General features: G+C 39.7%; 1 protein-coding gene across 11 annotated transcripts; it reads right to left on the bottom strand.

Annotated features, from left to right (window-relative positions):
• Positions 1 to 30: 30 nt before the first annotated feature.
• Positions 31 to 26854, bottom strand: SSMEM1 (serine rich single-pass membrane protein 1). Of its 11 annotated transcripts, XM_057549794.1 has the most exons (7): positions 26756 to 26854; positions 25857 to 25946; positions 22781 to 22854; positions 19485 to 19539; positions 17115 to 17884; positions 2837 to 2997; positions 31 to 884 (listed from the first exon to the last, which is right to left on the bottom strand). In XM_057549794.1, the coding sequence occupies exons 3-5, from the start codon at positions 22805 to 22807 to the stop codon at positions 17397 to 17399; spliced, it is 570 nt and encodes a 189-aa protein (XP_057405777.1). In that variant the 5' UTR covers positions 22808 to 22854; positions 25857 to 25946; positions 26756 to 26854; the 3' UTR covers positions 31 to 884; positions 2837 to 2997; positions 17115 to 17396. The 11 variants fall into 11 exon arrangements, 3 of the variants coding, with proteins under 3 accessions (XP_057405777.1, XP_057405778.1, XP_007177221.2); XR_009008804.1 differs by lacking the exons at positions 17115 to 17884; positions 22781 to 22854 and adding an exon at positions 17948 to 18068 and having other exon boundaries at positions 34 to 884; positions 2837 to 2941; positions 26688 to 26766; XR_009008803.1 differs by lacking the exon at positions 17115 to 17884 and having other exon boundaries at positions 37 to 884; positions 2837 to 2941; positions 26688 to 26766.
• Positions 26855 to 26861: the final 7 nt, after the last annotated feature.

Here is a 26861-nt window from a genome sequence, read left to right on the forward strand (position 1 = left end):
TTCAATTTTGAACTGTTTCTAAAGTGATCCATCTGCATTTGTAGCAAATTGATGTCCCTGTTTCTGTGCTTTTTCCCAAAATGAAAATGTCTTTCTAATTATGACAATGAAATTGCTTGTTACAGAAAGTTTGGATTAAAAGGAAGTGTTTTATTTAATCACCAATAATTCCTCCACCCAAAGAAAACCATTTGGAGTACATCTTTCCAAACTTCTTTCCATGTTTTAGAGCTTTTTCTTAAACAAAGATTAGACCATAACATATATTCTGACTTTGAAACAAAGGATTTTTTAAACAAAGGCAACCTTTCCTTGTCTATAAACATACATCTACATTGATCTGACTTTGTCCTTCATTGCAAAAGGAGAAGATACACCATTTTATTTTTAGGATTCATATTTTATTATATTTTAGTCTTCACACACATTATATTCAGCCTAGCAAGTATCAACCAACAGACACAAGGAAATTTTCATCTGTCCTCTTGTAACCAAAAGTGGGGTCCAGCTGCTCGCTGCTCAAAAGCCAATAAAGAGGCCAGGTTTGTGGAAAGGAAAGTTTGCTTTATTTTGGATGCCTACAACTGTTGGGGGAGTGGGGGAAGGGCAGACATCTGTCCAAAGGCCTACTCCCACAATCAGGGGGCAAGAGCTTTTATAGGCGGCGGGAGGGGGCTGCATGCAGAAACAGCACAGTCAGCTCTGACCGTCATCTTGAAATTGGTCATGAGGTGGTCTGACCAGCATCATCTTGATTGTTTCAAGTACAGTTAGTCTTCAGTTCCAGGGTCTGTTTGTTCCCATTTCCTTGAGGCCAATTCTTGGAATTGTGGCAGCTTATGTCATGGCTACAGTCTGGTCATCATGTAGTTAACTTCTTCCACCTGGCGGGGGTTTCAGTATCTATAAGACAGCTCACAGGATACGGCTCAGAATATTACCTATAGCCCTTGAGGAAGAACTAAAGGTCCTTGACTATGCTTAATGACTAAACTATTATTATTTGGTCTCCTTTGACTATTTTCCTTTGTTTCTGCATGTTCTCACTTCTCTGATTAAACTTATTTTTTGGCTACAGTTTTTCCACAGACAAAAGGCAGGCAGAGGACCTGGGGGACAAAGACCAAAGAGTCCTGCTCTGTTTCACTTGGTGTGTCAAATTCTTTATCTGCACACGCTCTAAATCCCTGGGTTAGAATTTTCAAGTACCTACTTTAAGGGTGTTTCTGGTTTTTTCATTCTCTTGGGTGTTGGGGAGAAGAAAGAAACCAAGAGGCAGAGACCATAATTCATCCTCATGTCCCCAGCACCTATCAAGTAGACAGTAGTCATATGAATTGAAGTTAACGTACTTCTGGAGAGGGCCTGCTCACAGCGATGAAGACCCAATGCAGCCAAAAATAAATAAATAAAATAAATTAATTTAAAAAAAAAAGAAAGAAAGAAATTAATGTACTTGCAGAATCAGTAAAAGCTTCTTGGAAAAGATGGGCAGATAGGATTTGCTGAGTAGAGTATGGATTCCTGGTGGTTTGGAAACATGAGAAAGGTAGAAAACTAGGGGAAAATGGTACACGATAGAGTTGGGAGGAAATTTGCCCCACTTGGGCAAACCTGACCCTGGGCATGGTGGAGAAGGTAGAATATGAAAAGAAGATATGAGAAGGTGACAGAGGGCCTCACAGTCCAAGTAGAAGACTTGGGGCAAATGTAGAGCCTCGGAAGGTTTCTGAGCTGGTAAGTGACTGCAGTCTTGAGAATGGTGAATCATGCACGATGGTTGCAGGGCAGAGATGCTTTAAGCAGGAAGCCAAGCAAGGAGCTTCCTGGAGAAATCCAGATTTTTTTTTTTTTTTTTTTTTTTTTAGAAATCCAGATTTTTAAACGATGCATCTGGGCTGGGTGGTGGCTGAGGGAATACATGAGAAGGGCTCAAAGAGGCATTTCAGTGGAAGGATCAGAGTCCCTTGTGAGTGACTGGTGCCTGACTGGGTATAGGAGAAGTCAGGAAAAGGGTATATACCAGTGGGTGGGAAAGGAGGGGCAGATAGCCACCTCCATAGCAGCCTCTGAGCATTTCCTCACCCAATTGTCACAGTGTGTGAAGTTCCACTGTAAGAATTTGTTTTATCTCCCTTACAATATGCTTTCAAAGAGGAATTTTTGCTGAGAGTTACTACCCAATGAGTTGAGTTCACTGTAAGTGTTAGGGACATGACAGCTCTCTTCTCTTCCTGAAAAAGATAGTGGGGATGAGCCTAGAGCCACATTGGGGATCCAGCTGAAGCTTAGACCCCTTGCTCCTGAACCTCAGGCATTCAAAAAAGGAGTGAGGACTCAAGGATAATGCCTGAGATGAACAAAATCAACATTTCCTGGAATGGATGAAATCAGTAATTTTTTTTAATGAATAGAAGAAGTTGGAGGAGGAGAAAGCACAAGCCTTAGTAGGAAGCTGTAGGGAAAACTCCAGAAATCACTGTTGTTTCTCTCTGCTACTGACAATATAAACAGATGCTTATCAGAATAGAGTAGCATCCTTTCTACCGCCTCATCATTCTGAAAGCTGGATAAAATAAGTTTTTTTAGAAAGCTATATCGAGATATACATGACATACAATAAACTGCACATATTTAAAATATGCCATTTGAAAAGCTTTGACATATGTATACACCCATGAAACCATCACCACAATCCACATCATGAACCTATCCATCAACCACAATAAAATCTGTTTTTGAGACTCACTGAGAAATCTCCAGATGGAAAGAAACCATTGAAGACCCCTTGCTTTGCAGATGAGGAAATGAGGCCCCAAAAGGGGAAGTGACTTACACAAATCCTCAGGAGTGATCAGGGGTAGAGCAGGCATCCTCAGACCCTGGGTCACTGCTCCAACACTCTGGGCTGTCCAGTCATCCAAGGTATTTCCACTCAGTTCTAGGAAAAGACCATTTTAGACCAAACACCTCTTTATCAACCTATCCCTGGGGAATCTGTAATTCAGAAAGAGAAAGATGATAGCTGTCTTTAGAAAAGTACTCTTGGGACTTCCCTGGTGGCGCAGTGGTTAAGAATCCGCCTGCCAATGCAGGGGACACAGGTTCAAGCCCTGGTCCAGGAAGATCCCATATGCTGAGGAGCAACTAAGCCTGTGCACCACAGCTACTGAGCCTGTGCTCTAGAGCCCACGAGCCACAACTACTAAGCCCATGTGCCACAACTACTGAAGCCCACGTGCCTAGAGCCCATGGTCCATGACAAGAGAAGCCACCGCAATGAGAAGCCCACGCACGGCAACAAAGAGTAGCCCCTGCTCGCTGCAACTAAAGAAAGCCCGCCCACAGCAATGTAGACCCAACGCAGCCATAAATAAATAAATAAATAATTTTTTAAAATGATGTATAAGAATACTAAGAATATGTAAAGACATGGAAAGATGTTTACAGAATATTAAGGTGGTTTTTTTTTTTAGAATCCACTTACAAAACAAAACATGCATTCAAAATAATGACTATATAGGAAGGAAATACACCAAAAACTTAAACAAGTGATTTGGCTATACACTTCTGTGTGGTTAACAGTAACTTTAATTTTCTTCAATTTGCTTATAATTTACATAAAAAGAAAGAAAGAAAAGACCAAACCTCCCTCTAAGGTGGGATGGGAAACCACAGGTCCTGGCATCTTTCCTTATACCTTGGTCCCACCTGGGTTTCGCATCCTTCCTGATGCTGTGCTTTGTAGCCTTGGCTTTCCTTTTGGTCTGTGAGTTCCTGATTTGGGTTCACTTTAATACTTCATTTTCCCACCTACCCATACTTTGGGGCTCCTCAAAGCTCACCACCCTGGTGGTTCGCTGCTGCCCTCACCTGCCACCAGCAGACAATCACCATGTTAATCCAGTGGGACCCAGTTTACACTGGGCCCTGGCCTTCTTCCAAAGACAGCCTTTGTGCTTGCTTAGGTCTAAAAGTCTATTACACAAATTCTTGTTTCTATTAAGTCAGTTGGGAAGAACAAATAGAATTCATAGATCATTTACTGTTTGCAACACCAAGCTCAAAAAACCTCCAGTACAGTAACTATTTGTCCTTCCTCAGCTGGAAGATAACCACCCAACACCAAATTGTGAAGATCTGTCTTCTCATCCTTCTCTGTCTGCATTAGGTTCCCATTTATGATCACCCCAGCTCAGGTTCCATGAATGGATCCCTCATTTATGGAATACCTACTACGTGACAGGCACTGTTAAGTTGTAGGACTCCAAAGATGAATAAGATTTTATCAGTCAAGAGCTCAATGTCTAGACTAGCACTGTCCAATAGAACTTTCTGCAGTGATGGAAATGTTCTATATCTGCACTGTTTCAAGAATTTAGCCACCAGCCACATGTGGCTATTGACCACTTGAAATATGACTAGTGTGACTGGGGAATTGAATTTTTTAAATTTTTAATTAATCTTAACTCAAATTTAAAAACTGAAGCAGTGTAAAATATTCTTCCTTTAAAAACAATGTAATGTTTTGGTAGGACATTTTAACTGTTGAAAATTTAGCATCCAAATTGAGATATACTGCAAGTATAAAAATACACACCAGATTTCAAAGACTTAGTATGAAAATTAGAATGTAAAACATGTCATTAATAATTTTTATATTCATTACACGTCAAAATGATAGTATTTTAGATATATTGGGTTAATAAATTATATTATTAAAATTAATTGTACCTGTTTCCTTTTACTTTTTTAAATGTAGTTATTAGATAATTTTAAATGACATATGTGACTTGCATTAAATTTCTATTGGATAGCACTGATCTAGAGAAAAAAAAAAGTGATATCTAAACAAAGTCTTCAACTAAAATACATTATACATTCCTGGAAATGTATACAAAAGTCTAATGCATAAAAGTTAAACAATAGATTTACCTGATATAACAGGGTGGGGTAGTTAATTCTTAAGAGCTAAAATATATTATAAAATCCCTAATTTCAATATGCATTAAATAATAGTCCTTTATTCCAATTGCAGAAATAATTCATGTTGCTCATTAAGAATTGAAACATTACAGAAACAACTCAGAAGGTTAAGGTATCCCTAGAGATAATTAACAATTTGAGATATATAAAAACATACTGCTATTATTGGTTACTTTTATAAGTGTGAGATGATACTATATTTGGGGGAGAGCTAAATTATATTCCATGATATGGATATATTATAATTTATTTAACCAATCCCTTGTATATAACATCCAATTTTTCACTATTTCAAAGCATATTATAAGGCACACTCCTATATTACCTTTGTATACTTTTTACATATTTTTCTGCTTCTAAAATAATATTCTCATAGTAAAAACATTCAAATATTGCTGAAAATTATAGCAAAAATGTGACTACCTCTCATGTTGCCCCCTGCCCTGTGCCAATCTGTATCTCTGATGATTATTACCAGTTGGGTATATACATCTTGTCAGAAATTTTTTTTCTGTGTATATATTAATCAGCTTATTTTTTTCTTTTACAAAATTTTAGACAGACTATACATACTGTCCAACTTACTTTTTAACTTAAAGATATATTTAGTAAGCAACAAGGATATACTATATAGCACAGGCAATTATACCCATTACGTTGTAATAACTTATAATGGAGTATAATCTGCAAAAATACTGAATCACTATGCTGTACATATGAAACAAACACAACATTGTAAATCAACTATACTTCAATTAAAAAATGAGAAAAAACACATAAATTTGCACACACACAAAGGCGAAATCATTATTTTTCTCAACTCATAGGGAGTATCAAGGGTTGAAACCTCAGAGCACAGGCTTGGCCTTTATAAGTCCCTGGGCTTAGTGTCCAATCTAGCCTCAGACATAGGTTCTAAAGGTTTCACTAAAACAAATACTTGCTACATTTACTTTTCCACACTTATTCCTATCATATGTGGAGAAGACCAGGCTCAGGGGAGATGCCATATATGCTCAAACAGAAGATGCAGTGTTGTGGGTTATTTCCCCTGAGAAAATCCAAATCCAAAAAGATGTGTTTTTAATTTTTGGCTAAGCTCTCATCTATACTCTCTCGATGAAATTGTCAAACGATGGTAATAGGTATGTAATTTTTAAAGCTGTGGAATTTAGCGGTTGCTTCATTTGTATATAAAGTTTACAGAATCAAAAAATTTAAAAAGATGACAGTGACATTACTTGCAATTAGAAATTTCCTTTCAAGATCTTCATCAAGATTTTTTTTTAAATGTCAAGAAACTTTTTTTCAAAGAATAAAAAACCTCCTGATTTGCTAAAAAAAATTATTACTTGGGCAAAGGGGGTCAAAAGGTAAAAAGAAAAAAACTATCGTTGATGTAAAAGAGACATAGAAATTTTGAATCATATTCAAAATTTAAACTTAATGAATTAAGTAAGTAAAAGAGTGGATTGCTGGGGCAGAGGGTAACTCTTATGTTTAACTTTTTTAGGATCTGCCAAATTGTTTTCCAAAGTGAGTGCCAAACATTTTTATAGGCATTTTGGAAAACACAGAAGTGAAGATAATCCCTCATTCCAAAGAGCTTACAATTTACGGTAGATGGAGAGATGCAATTAACATGTATACATTAAAAGTATAATCATAATATAGCTTATAATTAAGAGCCAAACCATGCAACTCTAAATTAAAAGTAGATCTACACACAGTCATACATTTTTAGAGCTGGAAAGGAAAAGAAATATATATACATTCTATATAGATATCATTTGGACACCTTTCCGTGTCAGTACATATACTTAGGTTACCAATAAATGCTCATCGACAAGAAACTTATTCAACAAATTATGATAGAGCTATACAATGGAATACTATGCAACCATTAAAAAGATATGATATAGGTCTTTATGAACTTACATGGAATTATGTCAAAAATATATTTATAAGCAAAAAAGGCAAGTTGTTGAATAGTGTATATTAATTTTCTTTTTTTTTGGCCGCACCGCATGGCATGTGGGATCTTAGTTCCCCGACCAGGGATCAAACCCTCACCCCCTGCATTGGAAACGTAGAGTCTTAACCACTGGACCACCAGGGAAGTCCCAATGTTCCCCTTATCTTTGGTTGGTGTGGATTTGTTCTGTTTGATTTAACCAGTTGACAGTTAGAAGACACTAGGATTTTTCTAATTTTTCATCATTTGAAACAATATAAATACTAGGTAAATCTTTGTGTATATCCATGATGATCTCCTTAGAATAAATTCCTAAAAGTAGAATAGTAGGTGAGAGGTTCATATCTGTAAGTTTTTGGATTTGAATTGCTAAATCCTTCTCTTGAAGGCTGTAACAGTGTACACCCTTCCACTAGTGCCCAGGCTTCTGGATTTTATTTGTACTGTGCTTGGAAAAGTCTTCCCTACTTGAGATTAGGATACTTTTTACTAGTGCATTTTTCTAGTACTTTTTATGGTTTCCTTGTTTTATCTTTCAATTTTGTTCCATCTGGAATTAATTTTTATATAAGGAATTAGTTCACATCACCTTTCAGATATATTCTTCAGGAATATATTTTCCAGCATTTTATATGTGTTCTTTAATTTTGATCTTTTTTTTCTACAAATGAGCAGAGTCAACAGGCTTAAGTCCAAATATGTAATTGATGCTAAAATGCACCCCCTTCCAGCATGTCTAATGATTTCCAGCTTTGTCTCAAATGAACTAAATCTATAAAATCTATTCTTCTTATCACTAACATCGACACATTCATTTTTCCACGTATAAATGTCAAGGACTAACTATTCAAATAGATGTACAAACACCAGTGAACAAAGATATTGATGCCATTGAAACTAAACAGTGCAGTCATTTGAAATGTTCATTCATGAGCTCAAGTACAAAAATCCAAGTTCTGGGGTTTAGGAGTGTCAATGAATAATGTCCAAAAATCCAGTTTTTGAACATCAAACCTATGAGAGGAAAGATTGGGGGTTCATGATAGCAAGATATGATGGGGTACAACAGGGGTCTCAACTGTGGGAACCCAACTTTCCTGGGAGATCTACAGAAAATGTTACAGGGGTGATCTTTGAGACTGGTCTTAAAATTGAGGAGTGGTTCAACATTTGAAGAGTCCAACATTTGAAGATTTGGTGACTGGTGTTTCAGGCAGAGGAATCAAGTGTGGGAAGGTGGCTAGGCTTGGAGGGGGCTTCTTAAAGTCCTGATACCATCTTTCTCCACCCCTCCCAACTTCCCCTCTTCAAAAGGAGGGAAGGATATGATGCCAGACTTACTGATTGATTATTTGACCTCATTCACAATAAATGTATTACTCCAACCCTGCATATACATTTTATACCTTCTTATCTTAAATGTGTAATAAAAGGCTTTTCCCTCTTTAAAGGAACTTCACACAAAAGCAAAGCAGGTCAGGAGATTTTACAGGTGATAGCCAAATGACCTAATTTAGTCCTTTGTTAGCGTGGTGGCCTGGGGTACCAGGTAGCCTTGGCTTCTCACCCCTAGAATGCCTGTCTTCACCTGCAGAAGGTGATATTCTCCTTTTTGTCAAGGCCTGGACCCTGCCCTCACACAGGCCACCTTCTTCCCCAACTTTCCAGCTACACTCCCAGCCTCTTTCCCTTCCTCAGTCCAAGCTCCTTACCGCCCACCTCGTCCCAATACACCCAAATCACTAGAATACTTTTTTTTTGTTTGTTTTGTTTTGTTTTTTTGTTTTTTTGTTTTTTTAATTTTTTTATTATTTTAATTAATTAATTTATTTATTTTTGGCTGTGCTGGGTCTTCGGTTCGTGCGAGGGCTTTCTCTAGTTGCGGCAAGTGGGGGCCACTGTTCATCGCGGTGCGGGGACCGCTCTTCATCGCGGTGCGCGGGCCTTTCACTATCGCGGCCCCTCCCGTTGCGGGGCACAGGCTCCAGACGCGCAGGCTCAGCAGCTGTGGCTCACGGGCCCAGCCGCTCCGTGGCATGTGGGATCTTCCCAGACCAGGGCTCGAACCCGTGTCTCCTGCATTAGCAGGCAGATTCTCAACCACTGCGCCACCAGGGAAGCCCTAGAATACTTTTAAAAGTTTTTTTTCAATATTTAAGAACTTAATCCTACTTCCTCTATTCCCTGAGTCCCAAGACTCTGCACATTTAAAATTAATTAAAAGATTTTAATACCGGAATTCCCAGCTTAGCAGCCATCAGTGTATATCCCTGAACCTCCCGTTTAACACGGATTTTCTGAAAAGCATGCTGTGTGTTGTATTCTTTAGGCAGTGCTGGAGCTGTCACAGACCAGCTCACCAGAGCCACTGTGCTCATTTCTTCCCAACTCCACGTTCAGTGATGTCACTTTGTTAATGTGAAATAAGCAACAGTGGGAGTATTTATATCACAGAAATCAGCAAGTGCTACAAAATCAGGGCTTTTAACAATCAGAGCCGATTGTTAAACATTTACCAGCACACAACTGTTTTAAGGATTCTTTTGGTTTCCAGTAATAGAAATTCACTTGAGTTAGCATAAGCAAAAAGGGGAACTTATTATAAGAGCCAGCGAGTGAAGTGTCATGATGCCTATGAGAGGGTAAACAGATTGGCCTTAGGAATTAACTGGAACCAGGGACTTGAAAACCATCAGAACTTCCCATTGCATCTCTCTGCCCTTCTCTGCTTCATTCTTTTGTTCTTGTTACAACCTTCTTTCCCTGGTTTCCAATCTATATGAAGAGAAACGTGAAAACCTACTCTAAGTCCAGTCACCTAAGGAGACTGATCTCTTTACTGGTCCCAATTCCAAATTCTCAGGAAGGAACTTTGATTGGAAGAAAGTCCTACTGAAATCAATGCCTGGACAGGGTGAAGGGATGGAAACAGGCAGGATCACACTGTAACAACATGCATGAGAATCAGGGAAAAAAAAGAGGCTCCTAGAAAAGAAAAGGGTTGAGGCAGTCAACCCAAAAAGTCCACGACATTTATAAAGACCTTTTCTCAGCTATTAACAGCTCTCACCATCACTACCACAGGCTCCATCAAAGGAGTACATGTACTTAGTATTTATTTAACGTCTGAGCACCTTATAATAGGCAAAAGGAGCTGCTCTAGAAATTATAGAGGATAAAAGATGATTAAGACTCCATAATGGCTGCAAGTAAAAGAAAAGCCAACTTAAAATGCTTAATAAGGGAAATTTTCTTGCCTAACAAAAAGTCCCAAAGTAGGATGATTCCAGAATTTCTTAATTCAGCAGCTCAGGACCTAGACTTCTCCATATTTTCACTTTGATATGTTTAGACTAATGTCCTTATGGACACAGCTACCTGTCACAGTTGAAGTCATCAACATCACCCGCCAAACGAAAAGGGACAATTTCGTCCCAGTGCAGGTCTTTTTTAAGACTGAAAAAACTTTTCTCAGAATGCCCCCACCAGCAAACTTCCCTTTCCAGAATTAGATCACGTGCCCATGCACGAACCGCTCACTGACAAGGGGAACGGCACCCCCCTGGGGGACTTAGACCGACTGGGACCTAAGTCCTATAAGGGAAGGAGAACAGTGGAACAAAATGGGGAGCTGCTGGAACAGAAGGAGAACAATCGATGGAGGCTACCACAGACCCTTGCTGCATCTGAAGGGGTGCAATCAAAGAAAAGAGACAAAAGGACTCTCGCCCTAAGTTGCATTTCTCCAAGCGCTTTTGCCTCATTCAACTCTCTGACCTGCCACATCACTTTTACTAACCCTGGCTGCAGACCCTTCCACTGGGACCTGGTTTTTATCTCCCTGCTTCCCTCTTTTGGTTTACACTAATTAGTAGCAGAGTTGGCTCCCTGCCTGATTTTCTCACTGCTAAATCAAGATTTTGAACACATGAAACTTCATAGTGACAGAGGGCCCTAATAAACAAAGACAATTATAGACAACAGGCCCCTGTAATCAGGCAGCTTGAGGGTCTGCCTGTGAAAGAGGCCAAGCTCAGAAGATAAAAGATAAGAACTAGAAAACAGTATTGTCTGGGATTATAACATTTTTGTTTTTGTTTTTAAGTATTTCATGCACTTCCTTTTGTTCACTGAGTGGAAATCTGCAGTGAGAAATGTTATGCAAAAATAGACAAGTATAATTTTTTTTTTGGAATACGTCTTTTTTGCCAGCTTCTCTGGGCCTAATAACTTCCAGTCTCATACAAAAAAGTTCGGTTTTCTACTTCCGTCTGTAGCTTTGTTAAATTTAAAGTGCAACTCTTTTTTACAGTAAAAAGTGCCTATAAATGTACACTTTAGTTGGTATTAGATACTAAAAAAAAGAGGAGGGACATTTTTTCCCTTTTGTCTCCTTCACTACCCCTGCATGTTTGTGCCTGATTTGTATTTCCTCTTACCCTCCAATGCACCTCTGTGACCATATGTTCCTGACAGACAGAGAATATCCAGGTGGCCTGGTACTTGGAAACTTGTCAGATGTTATTCAAAGCAATAAAGAACACATCATACAAGTCTTTGGTATATTGTTACAGGGAAACCCTGTTTAGAATTCACTAATTGGGAATTTGTGATAATTTGAGGAAGGGCTGGCTGAAGTTAACCTTTGTACTATCTATGGAAAAAAAAAAAGAATTCACTGCAGTTCTCAATAGTGTAAACAAGATTGGAAAGGGAATAATTATCTACTTAAAAGAACCAGTTGTTTTGAAAAGCTTTAGAAGTATCCTTTTACATACAAACAGGGTAATTATGATTTAAACAAAGGCTGGCCTGTTTCTAAGGCTTCTTTGAAATGTCAATTACAAATTACTCTTGTTTATTCACCAAGGCAAAACCCACCCCTGTGTACCAGGCAACAGTTGGTTAGCTTGCTTTCACTTACTCTATTTGAAAATAATAAATCTAAAGTTCTTTTAAAGTTGTATAATTTAATTCAAGCTTTTCACTAATCTAGACAGTTGGTCCATCCTTTAGTGTTTGAGTGATGATTTACTAATTACTAGCATACAACAATCACGAATGCATAGAGTGACACCTGCCTTCATAACGTAGTGGAATAGCTGGCGAATACAGAAAATCGACAAAGAAAACTCCTCCAGAGCGGTGGCTCCTATTTTCTACCCTACCGTAGTTAAGAAACACATTTTGCATTGATTGCAACTCAGTACACACACACTAAAACAAAAACAATACTTACCTTTATTATGTGCGACACCGTTATTTTCTATGCATTTGTTAATAAATGCTAGTCACTACCCACTAAATTGACTGCACAATCTATTAATGGGTTGCTGTTTTGAAAACACTACCCTGGAATCTGTTGGGAGATAGTATTCTTTTGTGAGACAAAGGGATGGCGGTGGTGTCACCAGCAAAGCCCATTAAAAATTCCCAGTAAATAAAAATAGAATCTGGGTAATAAAGTCTAACCTTTTTTTTTCTTTTCCTTTGTGCTTCGCCTAGTTTCAGTTGCTCATGGAGTACCGCGTGCAGAAGCCTCGCACCCGGCACTGCAGCCCAGAGTTGCTAGTGCAACATGGCCGCTCGGACACCTCAGCTCGGTGGGCCGTGTGCAGAAGCTCTGCACACGACACTGCAATTCAAGATGGCGGCGGCAGCAGGCCGTGTGCAGAGACGCTGCACCCAGCACTGCAACCTGGAGCCTTGAGCAGAGCAGCTGTGCCTGCCCCGCAAGATCTCTGCCTCCCTCCCTGCTGACAAGATCCCTGTACAGCAGCCCTGCTCAGAGCCTGTTGGGAAGAGTGTGGACTGTAGAGCGAGAGGTCACACCTCCCCATTCTTTGATCAAAGAATAAAGCTTTCCTTTCCTTTTGAACCAAACTCAGTCTCATTCTGTTGGCTCCAATGACACCAGGCAGGAGGACCCTTTTGGGGGCCCTAGGCAGGAGGGTCAGTAACAGTGGAAGGAGCTGTAGCTATGTGGTTTTCTTGATGGTGTCCTCCCCCAATTCTCCTCTCAAATCTTTGGCCATCAACCTCACTGCTCTAGTCACTACTGCCTCCTATTCCTCAATATTCAGTACAAAGCTCATTCTTACCTTCACCAACCCTTTCAGCTAAGTTTCCATTTCCCTTCTTTTTTTCAAAAGCCCACCCTGAGTTTCTGCCTGATCTACTGATAGTTGTCCAGCCTTACTCACTGCAAATGAGGCAAGATGATGCTATAAGGCCTCTCCACTGAACAGCATCAGCCCTCCCCTGCTTTACTTAACTGCTCCCATCTCTGCTCAGCTTCTGACCCTTGGCTCCATTTTCCATGAATAGTCCTTCTCTAGTCTCTGGACTCGGTTTGGTATTTGGTGTCTGGTCTCTCAAGTTCTTATCTAATCACTGTTCATTAAGAACATGGATAATGTGTTATCATCACGGTAAAAACAAAATCTTTGTGATCAGACAAAACCCAAGACCCAACTCCCCAACACTCACCAGCTCTATGATCTTGGGTATATCATTTAATTTCCCTGAGCCTCGGTTTCATCATCCTTAAAATTGGATGCAAGCTTGTGAAGGGTAAATTAATCCTTATAAAATGCTTACTTTGGCGCCTGGCATATAGCAAGCACTCTCTAAATGTCATCTGTTATCAGTATTATTATTGTTGCTGTTATTGCTACTGGCTTGCCTCTCCTTCCACCAAAACCACACCACCCAATCTTGGAGGGCAGAGGTTCAGAGTTTGAGACTATCTACCGTGTAGCTATAGTTTCCAGTTCCCCTATTCCCCAACCCCTCTCCAAACACCTCCCATGTGTATACTCTCATTTCTCATTTCACATCCATTTCTTAAAACCTTCCCTGGGCTTCCCTGGTGGTGCAGTGGTTAAGAATCCACCTGCCAATGCAGGGGACACAGGTTCGAGCCCTGGTCCAGGAAGATCCCACATGCTGCAGAGCAACTAAGCCCGTGTGCCACAACTACTGAGCCTGTGCTCTAGAGCCCGTGAGCCACAACTACTGAGCCCATACGCCACAACTACTGAAGCCCGCGTGCCTACAGCCTGTGCTCTGCAACAAGAGAAGCCACCGCAATGAGACACCCGCGCACCGCAACAGAGAGTAGCCCCCACTCGCCGCAACTAGACAAAGCCCGCACAGCAATGAAGACCCAACACAGCCAAAAATAAATAAATTAAATTTTAAAAAGAAAAGAATATATTGTTTAAAAAAAAAAAAAACAAACTTCCCTGCATCCCATAGTTCCCTCCCTCACAGTTCCTGACAAGAGTTGTGATGCTTGATGTAGGTGGACATTGCTACACAGGTCAGTTCTGACCATTTAGTTGCATGGATGGACCACAGACAGGAAGCAAGCCCAAGCGTTCCATGCCTCCCCACAAGCAAGCTACCCAAACAGGTTACAACCTTCTACCATAAAAACCACAGGTGGCCAAGTTTATCCCATTCAGCAAGGACAGACTGAAGAAGGGACTGTTATGAAGCCCAGGGGCCCCACCCTGACAGCTCACACAGGCTCTGAATACAATGAAAACCAAGCCACAACTAATGTTTGCAGCCCTAGTTTCAGGAACTATCTCCCACTTCACGTGTTCCGTACCTCGCTCATCAATTCAGTTCCAATGAGTCTGGCCATGCTTTTGCTCCTCATCCTACAATGCCCTTGCCTTATTCCTCTGATTCAGTGTATTTCTCTCCGTGGCTTTGGCTGTCCTCCCAGCTGTGTTTGGTCTCTGTTTTTCGATTAACGTACTTACAAATTACCCTAATTAATCCCTTCATATTTATAGCCCCTGGTTTAACTCATCCATGATTCCTTCTTCCAGTGGACACCTGTCTCCCACCCCCCAACTCAGACCTGTGCTAGCCCCACAGATGAGACCATGAAAAGTAGTAGTCTTTGACATACGTGACTTTTCAGATAATAGTTCATTGCTTATATTTTAGATCCACAAGCAACACATTTGGGGCCTGGACCCATCGTACTCTGTTATCTAGAATACAGTCATTGTCCTCCTCTTCCTGATGAGATTATATCAGCTTGGATATCACTTATGGCTGTGTGGGAGGTGGTAACTGACTTACCTTGAAATCAGGATTTTTCCATCTTCAGAGAATAATGGCTAAGATCACAGTAATTAAGAGCTCAAACTCTGAAGTCAGATGACTTGGGTCTAAATCCTGTCCCTGCAACTTACTATATTTTGAGTTTGTTTTTATTGTCTTTTGGTATTTGGGGTTTTTTTTGGTGCTATTTAAATAAACAAGATAACAAGCATCTTGATCATATCAAGTTAGAAATACCAGAATCATTCACTAAATTTTAGATATTGGCCCCTGCCCTGCTTTCTCTGCCTCTGCTTTCCTCAGCTCCTCCCTTTTGCATTCATGAATCCCTCTGCATATTGATTCAACTGCATTATTTATCTGCCATGCTGTCTGGCACTGTGCTGGGTCACAGAGATACAGATAAGTCATGGACTCTATCTTTAAGGGCAGAGATATATATATATATATATATGCAAACAAATACATGTATTAAAATGTTAAGGGTGCCGAGATAGAGAACTTTTCAAGGTACATTGGAGCATAAGGGAGGGTACAGTGAGTTCTGCCTGAGGGGACAAAGTGGAGGAGGGTAAAATCAAGAAGTAAAGGAAGTCTTTGTGGAAAAGGTTGATGCTTGAGTTGAAACTTGAAGTTGTCCTCTTTTCACTTGCAGCCTCAGACCTGTTCCAATCCTGAGGATATCTGAATAAGACAGTCTCCACAAATAAGCTCAGAAATGTCACCCCATGTCCTGGATTCTAGTGGCCTAGTTCCAGTGGCTGGGGCTTCCACATTGCCTCCCGGGTCTCTTTGTTGCCGTTAGTTAAGGAACTTGAAATTATCAGGAGTAACTCCCAAGCCCACAGTAATAGCTATGTTGTATCTCTCCCAATACCCCATAAAAGGCTCAGTTCTTAGTATTAAGCTGTAGTATCCAAATCCGTCCCTAACACTTAAACCCTTCTTTGAACTCCAGCGCAGAGCCCCTACTGCTTATCTTGTCCTTGTCAGCCCTCTTCTCTGGGATCTGGGCCTTGTTTTATATCCCACTTGGGGTTCTGCCATCCTCCAGAATAGCCACCCATCTACTAGGCCTGCTTGAATTCCCCACCACTGGGGTCCCCACCTAACTGGAAAACTCAGCCCCAACTATGTCCGGGTTGCAGCTAACTTTCAATAAAGACTCTTTCTTTGACAAATTTGAGTTAGGCTCCTCCGAGCCCTCTTCTCATCCAGATCTCAACCTTGGCGCCCATCCTGTCTTTGGCTGCCCAGTCCAGTTTTAGCAAGAATTCTGCTAAGTAAGTTTAGTGACAGTCCCTCACCCTTGATATCTGAGCACCCTTGACATCTGATCAAGTTCCTCATCCTCTACCTTTGCTGTATAAGTCCTTGGTCTGCCTTTAGCAAGAATCATGCCAGGTCAATTTAGCAGAAATCCCCCTACCCTTGATGGCTCCTCTTAGTAATTTTCCATCCACTGACACCCTTACCCTGTTCCTTGGTTACAAATCCCCACTTGAACTTGCTGTATTTGGAGTTGAGCTTGATTTCTCTCCCCAGTTGCAATAGACTGGACCCCTATTACAAATAGTCTTGAATAAAGTCTTCCTTATCATTTTAACACATGCCAGAATAATTTTTTCTTTAATACTTGTCATGCCCTTTGGACAATAACCACGGACAGCCCATGGCCCAGCTGTCCTTCTGGTCTACTCTGGGAATCCGGTCTCATTCCAGCCCCAAGCTGACACATGTGCATCAATACAGCTCAGGTAGGGAATTCCCTGGCAGTCCAGTGGTTAGGACTCCACGCTCTCACTGCCGAGGGCCTGGGTTCAATCCCTGATGGGGGAACTAAGATCCCACAAGCCTCCCGGCCAAAAAATAAAATACAGCTCAGGTAGAGCCACCTGTAAATATGGATCTGAAGAATATGAGCCAATTCTATTCCAACCAACATTACCTAACTCATTCAGTCAATCAGATGACCAAAACATATGAATAAATTTAAATAGTTACTAAACATAAATATATTTTCAAAGAGGTTCCTTATTTGTATTACAGATATAAACAAAATACATACACTCAAGGCATAAAGTATCTGTCTTGTGCTCTTTTGAATAAAAAAATCACAGTGGATGTAGATCTTTGATGCTCCAATGGTGCCATAAACAAATTCACTGGCCTGTTTTTGGACAAAGAATTATCTGAAATTTTATCTCTTGCATTCCAAGAATGTTTTTGTTCTTAGTAGAGAGACTTTATTGTAAAAGCCTCCTCACCTAGAGCTCTGGTGATTTTTTGTGTTTTATTCATCTCTTTCATTTGGCTTCAAATAAGGTAAGGACTGGATAAAATTCAAAATTTACTGAATTTTGTTAATACCAGGTCCAGAATTTCCTTCTTGAATATCTCCCTTCTTTGGGGTTGTTACTGAAGTGTTTTGAAGGAAATGGCGGGTCAGCCATTCATTGGTTCTCATAGCTTTGCAGTGGAGGCAGGGCCTTTCCCTGATTTGGCAACCTCCCATATTCCTTTGCCTCTGAGCTATTTTTCTCTTCTTAATACTGGCTGGTGATTGGTGGTGTTCACTTTCACTCTCCTTCCAAGAGGAGGCTCCCGAGTTAGATACTTCACTCTCACACTCAGTAGTATCACTGTCAGGTTGGGTCTGATTCACCCGGCTGAATTCAGAATGGTGCCTCGCTTGTCTTTGTTCAAGATATGCATTGACCAAAGCCATTTCTGAGTCAGTTACAAGAGTAAGTTGGTTCTGCTTTGGTTTTGTCATCATTTGCAAAGAATCCCAGGCACCATCTTTGTTTTGCCGCTTATAGGAAGTATCTTTGCTTGCTAACAACAATGAAACAAATCAACAAGTTAGGCACATTGCTGGTTACTATAATCTCATCTTACCTAGAAAGGAAGCCTATGGTGTGGGCTCACTCTTTGCTGCCATTTGCCAAGCCACCACTTTTCCCCACTCATTTGCAAGTGTTGGCAGCTGACTTCATTTTCCAGTACCATACCAAAACTCCTAAAAACCAAAAGGGCCAGATAGATGCTTGACATATTACTTTTGAAGTTTCATGGACCCTTGATATAATATCAAGGGAAAGGTCTCCAAACTTTTCCAGAGAAGGACCTTTTTACCTTTGCCTTGACAGCTTAAAGATGCAAGCGTGTATATGAACGTGATTTGGGTAGCAGAAAACTAAAAAGGATCTTCTCTTTATGCACTGGTGTGCTGGAGTTGGCTCATACCAGCCAGTTCACAAGAACTGATAAACTTTCAGGAATTTTGCAAGATGGCTGTTAAACACAGCTATTAGTAAAAATTAAATTGTATAAACTTACCACTAAATCAATTTGTTACAAATAAATGTAATAAATACTCAAAACTCATCACTTCCTAAATTATTTTACTAGATTTTATTGTGAGGTTTGCTCTTGAAGCTACTATTTATGTCTGTTGTCTCTGGATATCAGAAATACTATGCAATGATGTGCTACTGTGCATCTCTTCCTAACTCCTATGTTCAGTGACATCATGTTGGTAACCTGAAATTAGTTTTGGTGGGATAAAAATCAACAAGCACTAAGAATCGGGTCTTCATTTATGGTTCTGTTGATTGTCTAGACTTAAAGTAATGGAGAACATGTTACTGACATAGATTACATTTAAAGGTATCATGCCTATAGCCGCTATATTGTGAATAGCACCCAAAAAATGAGGAAATATTCTTCCAGAGTATTCTAAAACTATTATCCAGCTCAGCAAAGATGTCATACACATCATTAACAACCAAGTTAAGTTCCAACATACATCTTTCTGTTTCTTTCATCTTACTCCTTAACTTAAAGGAAAGTATCAATAACATTCATATTAGAACTACACTCGTTCATCTATTGCAGCTATAGGTTGGCTAAGGCTATAATCAAAGAAAGTATTTTGTGAGAATCAGTGGTCTATATGGAATTTACCATAAAGTGTATTATATGTTTTATTATTTGTAAATTGTCTGATATACATCCTTTATATTAGTAAAATTTTTTAAATGATATATACACACATTTTTGGAGAGCCAGTTGTTAGACATTTATCAGCATACCACTATTTATAGGTTATTGAAAAAGATGTCATATAGAGCTCATAGTCCTGTGGTAACATTAGCAGTAAATGTGTGTGAAAGACAAGCTGTGTGACGGGAGAATGCTGAGGAATGAAAAGACAGCTTGAGCTCTACCTACCAGTAATTTATAGCCTCTAGCAGCTTTGATGAAGTAGCTAACCAGTCCCTCTGCACCAAAGCAAGGTGCTCATCCAGTGGGCCACCACAGGTCTGGGGAGGCTCTATAACGCTCTTGGCTATTTACTTCTGTTGTTTGCTTTCCACACACAACACATATTTCTCTCATCATAGTCCAATATAAAATATGCACTGGCTCTCACCTTTACTTAGTGAAGTGCTTGTTCCATTGTCTTCATTCTTTTTCTTCTCAGACATCTGTTTCAGAAATATAGATTAGTAATAGTGATCTCAGTTGGTTGTTCTTCCCTCATATTTACTTGTTAAGAAACACTATTGCCTTGGGCCCTTTGACAATGTCTAATTTTAAACAGCGCAGTTCAATAAATACTTACTGAGTTCCTACTATTGTGATCCTACTTCTGCTGCCCATTAAGAAGACCATGCTTTGACAGCAGGATCTACCAAAATGTTTTGAACCCAGCAAAATGGAACAAAGATTGAGAGAAAATAATACTGATAAGAAGCTATTAGCTACAAAGTTTTCTTGTACTCACTGATTTTATAGAGAAATATCGTTTAAATGTCATTTAAAAACAGATATGATAGTACTAGGATTAGTTTTAAATTACTTTTTTAAATTTTTTGGCCATGATGTGCAGCTTGTGGGATCTTAGTTCCCCGACCAGGGATCAAACCCATGCCCCCTGCAGTGGAAGCGCAGAGTCTTAACCACTGGACCGCCAGGGAAGTCCCAGTTTAAAATTACTTTTTAAAGGACATTTTATCAGGTTATGTTATGATAATTCTTTAAGATCTTTATATGAATTCATAGACTTATATCTCCTAAATCCTTCAGAAACTTTCCTCCAGAATGCAACCATAATATACTACCTGTGAATATGGCAACTAGAAGAAATTGATTTCTTTGAATAGTTCCAATTTCAAATATTCTGCCCCAATACTCCATAACTATATTTGCCCCATTTTTCACACGTCCCACTTTTTGATGCCGAAAATGGTTTTGCTAAAAGATACACATACAAAGCAACTCCTTCAAAATATATCAAGAGGGGCTTCCTTGGTGGCGCAGTGGTTGAGAGTCTGCCTGCCAATGCAGGGGACACGGGTTCGAGCCCTGGTCTGGGAAGATCCCACATGCCGCGGAGCGACTGGGCCAGTGAGCCGCAACTGCTGAGCCTGCGCGTCTGGAGCCTGTGCTCCGCAACAGGAGAGGCCGCGATAGTGAGAGGCCCGCGCACCGCGATGAAGAGTGGCCCCCGCTTGCCGCAACTGGAGAAAGCCCTCGCACGGAAACGAAGACCCAACAACACAAGCCATAAATAAATAAACAAATAAATAAAAATTAAAAAATATATATATCAAGTACTTTAGAAATACTCATAACACTTTTGGCACATAATAATTCTGGGAATCTATCACTGGGAAATAAACTCCAAAAGAGAGAAAGTTATGTACAGAAATATTTATCCCAATGTAATTAGGGTAATATAAATACAAAATTCAAAAGCAGGCTCAGACTTCCCTGGTGGCGCAGTGGTTAAGAATCCGCCTGCCAATGCAGGGGACAAGGGTTCGATCCCTGGTCTGGGAAGATCCCACATGCTGTGGAGCAACAAAGCCTGCGTGCCACAACTACTGAGCCTGCACCCTAGAGCCCCCGAGCCACAACTACTGAGCCCGTGCGCCACAACTACTGAAGCTCTCATGCCTAGAGCCTGTGCTCCACAACAAGAGAAGCCACTGCAATGAGAAGCCTGCGCACCGCAACGAAGAGTAGCCCCCGCTCACCGCAACTAGAGAAAGCCTGCGTGCAGCAACGAAGACCCAATGCAGCCAAAAATAGATTAATTTTTTAAAAAGGAAGCAATAGTTAAATAAATTATGATGTAATCATACAATCATACAATATATAGTTGTAAAAATTATAATAAAAGTATGTTCTAACATGAGGAAATGTTATAATATTAAGTTAAAAATCAAGATGCAAATTTGTATATGCCGTATGACCATAAGTTAGCTAAAAATATGAAAAGAAAAAAGACTAAGGGATGTACGCAAGTGTTAGCAATAGTGGCTTCGAGTGTTGAAACTGATTTTTTTTTCCTTCTAATTATTCAAATTGTCTACAATTAGGGAAAAAATGAATTTATGTAGAAAGTCATACTGCCTCTGGGTTGAAAAGTACCACACTTGGCTATTCATAACTGCAATCTAAGATCTTTGGTCCATTCCTTTCTTAATACCTGATCTCCACAATGGTAGGCAAGTTTCTCTAACGAGGTACCTCTTTGCTTTTTGGGTTACTGAAATCATTCTCTGAAAGCTTTCAGTGAAATCCTCTTTTAAGATACCTCTTTTTTAAAAATGTTTTTGGGTGGCCTTATTTTAAATTTAAAATGTATAGAGATGATTATTAAAAGATTAGAAGTTTATGAACCTTACAAAGTTAATAGTAGTTGATTATTTCTATATAATCTGGAGTGGTTTTTATTTCATTTTTTCTACTTTCCTATAATGTCCACATTTTCTATAATGGGTACTTTTGTAATTCAGGGGGGAAAGTGTTTTAAAACACTTATTAGGTTTATATCTTTTTCATGGAAAGCTTCCATATTTGACTTATGTCAAATCAAAATATAATCACAAAATCAAAAGAAAGATTTTACATCAAGCTAAGTGGAATCATATGAACTGTGGTTACCAAAAGCATTTTATTAAGTGTCTTTGTGTGTGACTCAGTTGAGTGAAAACAGCAGAAGTGCCTGCCCTGAAGTGTAGGGTAGGACAGTGGTGAGATCTGGGCTATGGCTCTGCCTTTCTTCCACTGTGATTTTACCAAGCCACTTAATACCTCCTAAGCTCAGTTTCCACATATGCAAAAAGAGGAGCCTGGACTGGTTTTGTTTGGAAAAATTCCAGCACTAGCTGTCTGAATAAACACTAAAAATATATATAAACTAAATATAGTATATATAATCTTTGAGAGCAAGAGGGTACATGCATCTTAGATAGTGGCAAATCCAGAGGAAATCAGTGTGCTTCATGTTTGAGGATAATTACCACCACATTTCCATCACGCTTTTACCATTACTTCAAGGTTTGTAAATAAACGTTCATAATTTAGCAGAGAAAATGAAGTTCAAAGTGAAGGAAAAATTCCATCCTTTTTGACCAGCTCTCATGTGGTTCTCAGATTTCAAATCTGGGACCCTTTAGAAGAAGCAGTTGAGTGGATTATAGCTGCCATAAGGGTACAAAGTGAAAGACAAAACCTCTAAGATAATTAAGGTTTTAATCAGCACCGAATAGATATAATTCAACATTTCAACTATGCTATGAAACAAACAAATGATATGGCAGGAAACCTGGGTCTATTCGCCTCTCTGTCATAACCACTCATGTGACATTGGACAAGTCACTTAATTTCTTTGGGCTTTATCAATAAAAAAACAAAGGATGGGTACTGATAACTTACTTGCCTACAAGCAGAAGGCTGGGCCATAAGCTCTCTTGAGGTCCTTGAAGCTCAGGGCTCTATGACTCCAAAAGCTGATGCAAGCAAGGGAGCAGAGAAAGAACTTAGACCTCTCAAGGGGTCTTCATGATGAAATTGCCAAGAACCAATTTCAATTTTTTGTTAATTTTCTAAAGTAGCTTTTCTTGCCAGGCTAGACAAATTCAATGTACTTAGCTAGGGAGTCTAAGACATGTATAAACTATCACTATTCTAAATATTCTTTTGGCAAAGTATCTATCTTAAGCATTTAGACTTTAGATGAAACTTCTTTTTAGGGGGAGGAGGTGATGAGGGGAAGAGTCTTTGATTATTACAATGGAATCCAGCTGGCATACACATAACAAGCCTCCTCCTCTCCATCTACAGCTGATACAGCATTCAGCCTAGCTGACCATTGCCAGCCTAGTGCTCTGGCTGTAATGCTAAATGGTCGTGGTTTTATTAATCATCAGCCTGGTAATAATGGTCAGCAAGGATTCCACATCAGCGATTTATAAGAGCTCAGTTACTCATAATATGTGGGAGCATCACAGCCCTGATTAAGTGGGCTATCTCACTCCTTAGGATGGCATTTTTTCTGCTAGTAGGTGGTCTAGAGTGGTGACTTTAGCTCTGTTTAGTTTAGTTCTGTGTCTTATTCTATGTGGAGAATGTAATGCCTCATTCTAAAAACCCAAAATCCTACAACATGTATCCTATAAATATGACAACTTCTGTATCTTTGATTAGAATCACACAGCTACAAAAGGAATTTGGAGGTCATTAACCAGTAGGGAAGTTTATCCCAGTATTACTTAGCATTTGGACAAACTGAGAACAAACTAAATATCTCAAAATTGCAGATTTGTTATGGTGCAACCATAAAACAAAATTATGCAGTCGTTAAGAGTGCTGCTGTGTAAATATAATTTGAGGAATGATTACAATATAATATTAAGTTTAAAAAAGCAGGTTAGGGCTTCCTTGGTGGCGCAGTGGTTGAGAATCTGCCTGCCGATGCAGAGGACACGGGTTCGAGCCCTGGTCTGGGAAGATCCCACATGCCGCGGAGCAACTAGGCCCGTGAGCCACAACTACTGAGCCTGCGCGTCTGGAGCCTGTGCTCCGCAACAAGAGAGGCCGCGATAGTGAGAGGCCCGCGCACCGCGATGAAGAGTGGCCCCCGCTTGCCGCAACTAGAGAAAGCCCTCGCACAGAAACGAAGACCCAACACAGCCAGAAATAAATAAATAAATAAAAATTAAAAAAAAAAAGCAGGTTATAAAAATATATAAAACATAATGCCAACCATCTAAGATCAAAGACAGATGAAGAGAGATATACTGTGATACAGAAAAAGAAAAAAACTAGAAGAACATACTCCAAAATGTTAACAGTGGTTATCTCTAGGAAATAGGATTACAGTAGTTTAAATTTTCTTCTTCATCCTTTTCTATATTCTTGGGTTCTCTAGAATGATACTTCATTATTTTTAAAACTAGAAGACAAACTTTTAAAAAGTAGTTTCACCAATGTAAAATAAATTTATTTTATGGAAAATCCCCTAGTATACAGTAAATATATTATTTAAAATGAAAAAGGATATCCTACCCAGACAGAAGCCCGAGAGAAGAACATCAGGACCAATATAATGACAAAATACCAAAGCAGGAAGTTCCCTATTGTCCCACAAGAGTCATCCTTCCGGCATTCATAATCTTGATTTGGAATGGTAAAACTTATAGGTATGGGGGGAGGATCCACCTCCCAAAATAAAGAAAAAAGGTCTCCCATGATGGCTTCTTGCTTTGAAAATAAAACATGCTCAAAGGGATGAAGAAGACTGGGAAGTACTTCACTCCATGTGTATGACAACTTCCTTGGCAACCTATTATGACATATTCTTCAGTAACTATGACAGGAACTGACAAACATTTCTTGGATTACTAAGTTTTTGGAAGATCTGTCCAAATCACTTCTATGAAAGTTTAAGGCATATGCCCCATATCTCAATATGGTGCATTCTGCCATAATCTTTTTTTTTTTTTTTTGTCCTGAAACTTGTATACACGGTATTTTCTTTAAATACAGTATTTTAATGTCTTTTTTTTTTTTTTTTTTTTGGGCTGTACCACATGGCGTGCAGAACTTGTCCGACCAGGGATCGAACCCATGCCCCCTGCATTGGAAGTGCAGACCACCAGGGACCACCAGGGAAGTACTTTAATGTCTTTAAAATCTAAGTCTCTGAGGTATCCATTTTTTCAGTCTCTTTGATATATATTATATCATTGTAAATTAACATACACAGTTCTAATGTATTATTGACTGAATAATACATTATTATTGTGTTCCCCAAAATGCCTATGTTGAAGCTCCAAGCCCCAATTTGGCTATAATTGGAGATAGGGACTTTAAGGAGGTAATTAAGGTTAAATGAAGTCATAAGGATGGGGCCCTAATCCAAATTGACTGGTGTTCTTATGAGAAAAGGAAGAGACATAAGGGATGTGCAAGCACAGGAAAAAAAGGCCATGTGAGGACACAGAGAGAAAGGGGCCATCTGCAAGCCAAAGGACACAAGGCTCAGGAGAAACCAATCCTGCTGGCACCTTGACCTCAGATTTCCAACCTCTACAACTGTGAAAAAATTTATTTCTGTTGTTTAAGCCACCCAGTCTGTGGTATTTTGCTATGGCAACCCTAGCAAACTAATACATAATGCCAACAATACATCTAATTTAGGTAGTAGTCGTGTTCCCTTTTAAGCCTTGAATAAATGCACAGTAATTCACAGATTACATTAAGAGGGAAAACATAGATGTACCTGTTGTGAATTACAACAAACATGTACAATTTCTTCTTATGAAAGAGTCAGACATGGGTTGGGGAGGAAACTTGTATTCTAATTTTGACTGTACATTTGCACAATTTTCAAGTTAGTTCATCTCTATATCTAAAACTAGAGCAAAACACCATTGCTGCTAAGGCAATCTAAAAAGTATAAAAACTTCACTTCAAAAAAATTGGTTAGAACTTTAAGAGCATAGCATACCTGCAGATTTTCATTAACATGCAATACCACGAGGAAACTTCATTTTCTTCTATTGGAACTCAGGAGCATTTTAGGAAAAAATTTTGGTCACTGGGACGTACAAGATGTAACAATCCGTTAGCTTATTATGACACGGCGTGATGTTTTTATTACAGGCACACTTTGCATCCCCACAAACAAGTCTCCAGACCCTGCGCACGCATCCTGGACCATGCCTGTCTGCTTTAGGCTCTCGTCCCCTCCTCCAGGAAGCTCGCGGGGATCCAGGGCTGGGCCCGCCGCGACTCCTCGGGGCTCACTGCGCCCCACCTCACCTGCCTTTCTAGTGAACCTGCCGGCCTCCCCCGGGCTGAGCTCCTCCAGGCGGTAACCAGGGAAGATTTTATTTTCACATCCCCGCGCGGCTCAGCGGCACATTGTGGGCGTTTGTATTTGTTAAATAAAAGCAAACTGAACTCCCTGATGAACCTTTTCCTCAGGATTAGAAATTCTTCCAAAGAATATAGAGGAAAAGTAAAGGGTGTTTTTTTAAAAAAAACCCTCAAAACCACTAACAACTTTAACAAAACAATTTGGCTTTTGTTACTGCTGTACCCTCGTTACACGGATATTTTAGAATTTACATCGGGTCAGAACACTTAATTTTTTTTTTTTTTTTTACACAGAAGTATGAGAAATGCTTTGTCATTACTGATGGTGTCTGGACCCATCACCAAGTACTCTGTATCCTACACTTGGCCACCCTACTTAATAAAATCTGCTTAAAAATGTGTCCATAAGCGCCCTAAGGAAGCTAAAGTTATATTAATATATAGAAATTCATTTTCTTACAGTTATTACTTTTTACTGCGGGTTCAGAACCTGGTCTGAATTTTTGCTGCTCAGCTTTCTCCCCTCACCTGAGCGGGCGCCACAAATCCAACGGCTGTTTCCCTGGTAACGCTCCTAGCCCCTGTCTCTCCCCCACTCCCCTCTTCTCGCGAGAAGAGACAGTCTCGTTCTTCC

Source organism: Balaenoptera acutorostrata, chromosome 7 (genome assembly GCF_949987535.1).
Source record: "Balaenoptera acutorostrata chromosome 7, mBalAcu1.1, whole genome shotgun sequence".
NCBI classification, from domain to species: Eukaryota; Metazoa; Chordata; class Mammalia; order Artiodactyla; family Balaenopteridae; genus Balaenoptera; species Balaenoptera acutorostrata.